At 38.7% G+C, this 8,122-nt stretch overlaps 2 protein-coding genes across 5 annotated transcripts in view; both read right to left on the bottom strand.

Moving 5' to 3' along the window:
- Positions 1 to 1,514: 1,514 nt before the first annotated feature.
- Positions 1,515 to 5,528, bottom strand: LOC102197407 (uncharacterized). 4 transcript variants are annotated; one of them, XM_005739585.1, is made up of 9 exons: positions 5,419 to 5,528; positions 5,029 to 5,134; positions 4,782 to 4,844; positions 4,070 to 4,289; positions 3,793 to 3,938; positions 3,617 to 3,700; positions 2,364 to 3,527; positions 2,021 to 2,238; positions 1,515 to 1,915 (listed from the first exon to the last, which is right to left on the bottom strand). In XM_005739585.1, exons 2-9 carry the CDS (start codon positions 5,110 to 5,112, stop codon positions 1,846 to 1,848), a joined length of 2,049 nt encoding a protein of 682 aa, XP_005739642.1. In that variant the 5' UTR covers positions 5,113 to 5,134; positions 5,419 to 5,528; the 3' UTR covers positions 1,515 to 1,845. The 4 variants fall into 4 exon arrangements, with proteins under 4 accessions (XP_005739642.1, XP_005739641.1, XP_013767950.1 ...); XM_005739584.1 differs by having other exon boundaries at positions 3,617 to 3,703; XM_013912496.1 differs by having other exon boundaries at positions 3,617 to 3,703; positions 5,029 to 5,151.
- A 747-nt stretch (positions 5,529 to 6,275) lies between these two features.
- Positions 6,276 to 8,122, bottom strand: part of LOC106456303 (uncharacterized) — a 12,052-nt gene continuing 10,205 nt past the window's right edge. The window contains exons 5-7 of the mRNA XM_013912494.1: positions 7,944 to 8,030; positions 7,041 to 7,852; positions 6,276 to 6,501 (exon numbers count right to left, since the gene is read on the bottom strand). Of these exons, the coding sequence (XP_013767948.1) occupies positions 6,276 to 6,501; positions 7,041 to 7,852; positions 7,944 to 8,030 (1,125 nt within the window). The remainder of the gene's footprint in view (positions 6,502 to 7,040; positions 7,853 to 7,943; positions 8,031 to 8,122) is intronic.

Genomic DNA, 8,122 nt, shown 5'->3' on the forward strand with positions numbered 1-8,122 from the left:
AAAAAAAAAAAAAGAAATGCTATCATTGGAGCAATTTTAATTTTTTATTTTTGTATGAATTGTATAGAAAAGACAAAAACATTGTTCCATTTCACCAGTGCCAACTGTCTGTTGTTTGTGTCGACTTTGAGCGGGAAAAGGCAAAAACTCAAAGTTTTTGAAATCGGTACATTTGTCATCTTGTCGAGCTTCTTGGCAAGAATGTGTGAGACAGATTTGTGATAGCACCGTTTGTGTATAGCACATGTAAAATGTCAATACCAGATGGCAACTACAGTATTTCCACGTATTTTTCTTTCTTTCTCAGAGAACAATGTTCATAAAATGATTGTGTGGTCTTCCTTGCACAGAATATCACATTTTACGGTATAGTGTATACTGTAGGCTTTATACCTTAAGATGTAAAGAAAATGTTTGTTTTTATCACTTTGTGTAACAGCTGGAGCTGATGTGTTGCTGTGGAGAAAGGATAAAGAGGCTTGTTGGTGCGTGATTGTGCAGTTATATGAAGAACGTGGAAGGTGGTTATGGATTAAACATTCCAGGCAGAGTGATGGATGGAGATTACGGATGTAAAGCAATAGATGGGGTGATACTTTAATGGGTGGGTAGCTGGCTGTGTGTACATGCCCAGAAAACAGCTGGCTAACAATGGCGGGGGCTTTTTTGATAGAAGACTTATAGATAGTGTCATCTTTGCACTATTTAGCGTCTGTTTTCTGGTCTTCCTGTAGAGGCTGCAATTATGGTCAAATGTAAGGAAGGAAAGATTTCTTTTCTATGTGTGTTCTGCTTCTCCAGCCCTGGTTTTTGTTCTGTAAAGACCAGGTAGCATCCATCTGGCTTTGTGAGTAAATTTGCCTTCAGAGGATCAAAGTCTGTATGTTCACAGTTGTGTAATGACTCTGTCTTAAGTGCATTATTTTCATTTGATCCTTAGCGTTTCTGTTTTCTTTCTTGAACCCTTCCCCATCTCTTCTCTGTGCCCTGTTGCTGCTAATGCTACCATTCTGGTTGCTCTGACACGTCCTTACGCTCAGCCTCTGTCCCAAAATGCTGCTTCTGTCAGAAATGTGTCAGCCATATCTTAATGCATGTGAAAAGTAACACAAGTCTTCAGTGTAACTACAATAACAAGTTTTTATTTTGCTTACCTGTCAAGCCAGTGTTATTTTATGCCGTCGTGTATGTTTTGTCTTTAATTGAGAGAGAAGTACAATCATTTTACCGAAAGGACATTTTTGCTAAATCATATGTGCATTTCCAGACTTTTGTTTTGATTAGTCCTTGGTTTTTTAAAATGAAAAATGACACATAGCTTTTATAGTACACAATGCATGGAGGCGCAGACTTTCTTCTGAAAAGAGAATAATGTTTAATTTTTGCTGGAGTACTTTACAAACTAAATAACAGATATTGTTATAAATAAAATTTTAAAAATTGTACAGAAAACAAGCCACAGTGTTCTGTGTTTTGTTCACAACCGGTCCTGATAAAAGGAGGAATTCAGTGTGGAGGATTTAATCATTTATTAGGCAAACAGCAACTCAGACCATCAGCACTGTAGACCTGAGATTATATAAATCTGTGTTTATGCAAATCTACATTTTATATTGTTACATGATGAAAATTTTGACAATCAACAAAAAAATGTAATCACCCAATATTTGAAGATAATATATGTGGCTAATGAAAAAAGTAAATTCTAACCCCTACTGATCATTTGAAGAATTAACAGAGAAAAGAGAGCAAAACAGAGTGTTTGAATTTCAGTGTCTGTTTAAAGAGTAATCTTGTTTTTAGCCTCTTTGAGATCTAATCCACCTGCACTTTGTATCAAAGTCTTCACTCAATGCCTTTGGCCTTTAACTCCTCTTTGACTCTGCTCAGGTACTTAGGGTCAGGATACCCAAAGCTGTGGAAACAGAACATATCCAAGGTTAACATGTAGTATTTTATTAGAGTAAACTGTGAAAGAAAACATATATCAAAACGCTAGTAAGGAAATTGGTTACCCTACCAATCTGGTCCTCCAGATGTGGATGTTTTGTGGTGAATGTCGTTCCAGGTCACTTGGCCGTCCATACCAGTTGTTCTGGATGTACCAACAGTAAAAATGAGCTTCTGGTCAAAAGCTTTTTTCAGCAGTCGCAGCACTTCATTGCCCTCTTTGTTGTCTGGAAGATATGCTGTTCTACCAATACCATGGAAGCGCTGTCCAGGATTGGGATGTTTTTCCTAGAAAGACGAATGGAAAGTAAACAATATTAGAAAAATATATACATACAACCACAAAATGAAAACACAATCATGTTTTATTTTTTAAACAGGGACATAGGCACTCAGATAAAATTGTCACTTACCGTCTGTGTTCCACTTGGAATCTCATAGCGGATCGTTATGGTGCCACAGTCTGAGTATCCAGGGAGGGGAAATGTGAGTATCTGGTGTGACATTGTTCCATGTGGTTGGTCTCCGACTATCTTACCAAAGACGACTCTGCATATAGGACAGATGGGCCCATTCGCTTCCTGCGCTTGTCTCAGGCAGTCTTTACAAAATTCATGTTTGCACTTGAGCTGTTTCTTATTTTCAAATTTATCCAAACATATAGGACACCTTTCGTCCTTTTGGTCACCTGCTGTTGTCCCACTGTCAATTGGTGGGTCAGTGTTGTGCTTCGTTTTTTCTGATTGGCCATTCAACATACGCTCATTGGGGGGACCCTCTGACTGAGAAATGGGTGTGCCACTGAATCCAGTAGCACCATGGAACTGGAATGAACTCTTGGGGGACGCAACAAACTTCTGGTATAGACAGAGAAGTGCTCTTAGAGCGTGGCTCTCCATTGAGGCATTTCCTCCTTCTTTCTGGTAGAAAGCTTTGACATTGACTTTGCCATGACCAATGTCATATTCTTTCAATTCCACATTAAACTTATCTTTGATCCTTGCTACTTGCTTATTATCATAGATAGTCATCCAAAAGGTCTTCTCGATGATCAGTCCTGCATGTGGGAAATCGTCTTTGGTGGTCATGTCAATCTTCAGTGATGTCTTTCGAAACTCATGAGAAGCATCTGTGTTTCTTTTCTGTTCTGTATCTGCATTTAACAACTTACTGAAAACATCTTGACTATGTGCTGGCCCACGTACAGTCATTGTTTTAGAGGTCAAAGTAACCAAAAGCTTGTCTTCTTTTTCCTGGATGGTTTTCAGTGCATTACTCCACTGATCTGGATCTATGAACTTGAGAGGAATAACTGAGCCATTGGATTCAACAAAGCTGTTCTGGAAAAGGTTTTCAAACTCCTTGAGCGCATTGTCTGGGTTCCCATGTTTTCTATCTACTTCAAATGTCACCTTAACGTCTGCCTTTATTTGAACTCCATTCTTTTTCTCTATATGTTTGATTTCCTTTTCGTACATGTGGTTCACATACCAGAAAGGAGCCACTGGGACAGAACAAGTGCACATCTCTTCACCTGCAGAAACTGCGCTACTCTGTTTCCCCGCCTGAACTTGGTCCTGGTTTAAAAATAAAAATCATTATGCTAATTTATTAAAACATTTTTTATTTTAATATTAACTTTTTTGATTAATGACACACTACATACATGTTGTGGCTCTTGTATGAAAGAAGCGCACATCTTTTCTCCAGCTGTAGAACCTGCTTTACTCTTTTTCTCCAGTTGAACTTGCTGCTTTAAAAAAAAAAAAACAGTACATCATTTAATTCAATAGCATATAGTAATATTTGTTTTTTTTTAAAGATATACTACATAGTACTTACAGTTTGTGGCTCTGGCAGGTTCACTGAAGCATCCTCTAGTACTTGTCTATCAAGCTGTGGATATAGCTGACTGACGGATGTTATCAAGACTGAATTTTCATCCTTGCTTAGTGTTTCTTCACTAAGTTTTTTAAGTTCATTCACGGCTTAAAAAAACAGGAAATTGATTATATGTTAAAACCAATATATATACAGAATGAAGTCAAAATATTTTTATTACTGAAAAAGTTATAAAGATAGGAATTTAATCAGATAATTATGTAGGACTTTACTGCACCTGCAGCTGGTTTAATGCTTATCACAACATGCCCATTATCTAAGGTCCTTTTCACTGAGCATTCCGTCATAGTTTTGCGTTTGTTGATCCAAGACTGAAGCATTTTCTGTAGACGAGACTCTAGCTTCTTAACTTTTTGTAGTTCATCATCAGGCTCCACTGAGACCCACTTCACTGAGATCCACTTCACTGAGAGAACAATGTGAGCTTCATCTTCATCCTGTGACAAAATAAAACAAACAAATAATAAAACACTGGAAGACTGTGTAAGCCTTTGAGATTCAGCTGAAAACACCTTTATTTAAAATGGGTTTTTTTTATATCATTGTTGAAATATTTACCCATCTTTAGAACTTCTCTTTTTTATTATAATCCAGATAAATAGTTTGAGGTTAGCTAAATGTCATATTTTTTACATTTGCCACATTAATGTCACCTTGCAGCCTTAGAACTTTACAAATGTTCTCACTAATGATCACAGTTACAGTTCACATGTTATTACAAGTTTTTCCAATGGTGACAACAGCTACACTAAGCAGCTTTACACATTCTGCTCATGATGTATTTCCTGAACCTCCAGAGCACACCAGCTGAGATTGTATTTTTGATCTCACTTTCACATACTCTTTATAAGAAGACAGACAAAAGCTGGAATGTGTTACGTGTTATTGTGCACTTAGGCGCATGCAGGCAAACTCCCCAAAACACTTACTGCAGCAGGTGGGTGGCTAGGTGTTGAACGTTGCTGGCTTTTACTCACAGCAGAATTATTCACCGATAATAATGAAGAAAGGCTTTTAGGTGCATAAAAAACAAAGTGTGGTGTAAAAAAGTAAAATTTAAAACAAGAAATAAATTACTCCTACTGATGATAAAACTCTGGATATTTAATGATTGAATTAACACCGGTGTTCCTGTAACAATTTTCTTTTATTCTGATTCGGTGTTAGTTTACGTACTTGGCTCATGTCCTCAGGTTTGTCGCTGTCAAAACTGTCGACATCCATGGGCTCGGACTCGTCCACGGACTGTCCAGTGGCCATGTTTCAGATTTTGATCTTCTTCCTTCAAAACACACCAAACTCAGACGACATAACAACAGTGTGTTGCACCCCAACAACCAGCAATTCTCTATTTGGCGATTTTTTATAAAACCGTTTCCATAAATTAGCTAACATCGCTCTCCACCTAGCCTGCAGAGCTACACTCTCGGTTACACTCCACTTTAAGTTTCCTTATGTCTTACATTTTAATCAAACCTGTAACAGCCACAAAGTTATCTCACACGTTATGTGTATCTGAACAGAAATATATCTTGAAAATATTACTTTACTGCGCATACGACTTACCCTTGTCTCGCTACTTTAAACACTGGTACTTCCGCATAAACGAAAGCGAAAGCTTGCAGCTCCGCAATAAGGAGCTGCGTCACCCTCCACACGCAAGCGCACCTCTGTCATTTCCAGCAGCGTGTTGGCTGGAGGTCTGTTAGCTCAGCTGACTGTGGAAACTAAATCCTTCTTCACTGCATGAAAAGGACAGAAATGTTCTTTAGGTGAGATATAAGCTGTTTCCTTGATATCTCAGATATAGTTAATAGTTTGTGTAAGATAACCTACTGTCTCATATGATACTGACAAACATAAAATAAAACGTTGCGTTTTATTTTATGTTCGACTCCTTTCAGGCATATGATACTTGGGGGGGGGGGGAGTATTAATTATAAGCCAAGGTTAAATTTATGAGCCAAAATCCACTGAAAAATGTAGCTTAAGTACATTTTCTGCTAATATTTCCCTAATACTAATCATGTTTCCACTTAATTTGTGGTGCTGTGTTTTCTGTTTTTTTTTTTTAAATCAGAATCAGAATCGCGTTTATTGGCCATGTATATCCACACACACACAAGGAATTTGGTTCCGGTAGATGGTGACTCTCAAGCACAGCAGTATAAATAAATCTCAACAGTGTAATCAACACAATACAAAACCAACCATAAATAACCAATCTAAATCTTATATACATAAAATACAGGATGACAGAAATGAGATTAAGTGAAATGAATATCACAGAATGTACATAAGGTGCAGTTGCAGTCTGGCAGTGGGAGCAGTGTGACAACTGTTTAGGAGGGAGATGGCGAGGGGAAAGAAACTCTTCCTGTGTCGGGTGGTCCTGGTCTGCAGGCTTCTGTACCGTCTGCCAGTCAAAAAGTCCGGAAGTACATCCTCTGCTGGGTCTTTTTGAGGATGGAGTTGATGTTGGTCTCCCACTTCAGGTCCTGGGAGATGGTTGTACCCAGGAACTTGAAGATCTCCACAGTAGACACCGGGCTGCCTGATATGGTGAGGGGAGGAAGTGTTGAGGGATGTCTCCTGAAGTCCACTGTCATCTCTACAGTCTCAAGCATGTTCAGCTCCAGATTGTGCTGACTGCACCAGAGTACCAGGCGCTCAACTTGCCGGTAAGCAGACTCATCACCATCCTGAATGAGGCCAATGACGGTGGTGTCGCCTGCAAACTTCAGGTGATTAACAGCCGAGTTCTTGGAGGTGCAGTCATTAGTGTAGAGGGAGAACAAACACTGCAACAAACACTGCAATATGCCAACATGAACACCGTAGTCTCAGCCTTAAAAATGCCCGCCGTTCTTTTCAATTATAATTAAATGAAATAAATCTTATTCATTATTTATTTAGTATATGTACAGGAAATCAAATAAACAGCATGGGTGGTTCCTTTAAAAAGCAGGAAGAAACAAAATAAAGGCAAAGTCATTTCATACAAAAACAAACATGAAAAAATTGTTTATTTTATGTTTCCATTTTTCAGCAAACATTGTTCAGCCTGATATTTTGCAAAGGTTTCAGAGAAACAATACAAAGATACATGATAACATGATAAAATTATATAAAGATTCTACTGTAAGCATGCAAATAACACAAGACATTAAACAGTAGACTGAGTTTACTGCCATAGCCATGAGAAACCCCACATTCCAGCATTGGACTGGGAGAAGTTCATGGGAGACATGGCAGTTTTCTGATACAAATGGAAAAGCTCTCTCATAGCATGGCTCTCCATGGAGGCATTTCCTTCATCTTTCTTGTATACAGCTTTGACATTGACTTTGCCTTGACCAACGTCTGATTCTTTCAGGTCCACATTAAACTTATCTTTGATCTTTGCTACCTTCTTACTGTAAGAGGTAATCATCACCTTCCAGTAGCTCTCCTCCATCGTTAGTCCCATATGCATGAGATGGTCTTTGGTGGTCATGTCAATCTTCAATGATGTGTCTTGAGTCTCTCTTTCATTCTCTTCATGAGAAGTATCTACGCTTTTTTTCTGCTCTGTATCTGCATTTAATAACTTTTTCATGGCCTCTTGACTTTGTGTTGGCCCACGTACAGTCATTGTTTCAGAGGTCAGAGTAACCAAAAGCTTGTTTTCTTTTTCCTGGATTGTTTTCAGTGCATCGCCCCACTGATCTGGATCTATGAACTTGAGAGGAATAACTGAGCCACAGGATTCAGCTAAGCTCTTCTGGACGAGGTTTGCAAACTCATCGAGAGCATTGTCTGGTCTCCCATGTTTTTGGTCTTCTTCAAATCTCACCTTCAAATCTGCCATGATTTTAACTCCGTTCTTTTTTTCTATATGTTTGATTTCCTTTTCGTACATGTGGTTCACATACCAGAAAGGAGCCACTGGGACGGAACAAGAGTGCATCTCTTCACCTGCGGAAACTGTGCTACTCTGTTTCCCCACCTGAACTTGGTCCTGGTAAATAATAATAATCATCATCATCATCATGTTCATTTGTTAAAGATCACATTTTTCCATTTTTTATGATTAATCACACAGTACATACCGTTTGTGGCTCTGACATTGGGGAAATGCCACTATCTTTTTCAGCTGTAGACCCTGTGTTACTCTGCTTTCCTGGTTGAATGTGCGCCTGTTAAAAAAATAAAGTACTTCATTCAGTTCAACAGCATCCACGCACGCACACACGCACGCACGCACGCACACACACACACACACACACGT

The sequence above is a fragment of the Pundamilia nyererei genome, unplaced genomic scaffold, assembly GCF_000239375.1.
Source record: "Pundamilia nyererei isolate P.nyererei 1_Seehausen unplaced genomic scaffold, PunNye1.0 scaffold00092, whole genome shotgun sequence".
Taxonomy (NCBI): domain Eukaryota; kingdom Metazoa; phylum Chordata; class Actinopteri; order Cichliformes; family Cichlidae; genus Pundamilia; species Pundamilia nyererei.

Coding starts and splice junctions, on each gene's coding strand:
- LOC102197407 (XM_005739584.1), bottom strand. CDS start 5,112: ATGGCCACTGGACAGTCCGTGGACGAGTCCGAGCCCATGGATGTCGAC. Junction 3,528..3,616: donor TCATACAAGAGCCACAACAT/GTATGTAGTGTG, acceptor TTTTTAAACCAG/GACCAAGTTCAGGCGGGGAA. Junction 1,916..2,020: donor ACATCTGGAGGACCAGATTG/GTAGGGTAACCA, acceptor CTGTTTCCACAG/CTTTGGGTATCCTGACCCTA.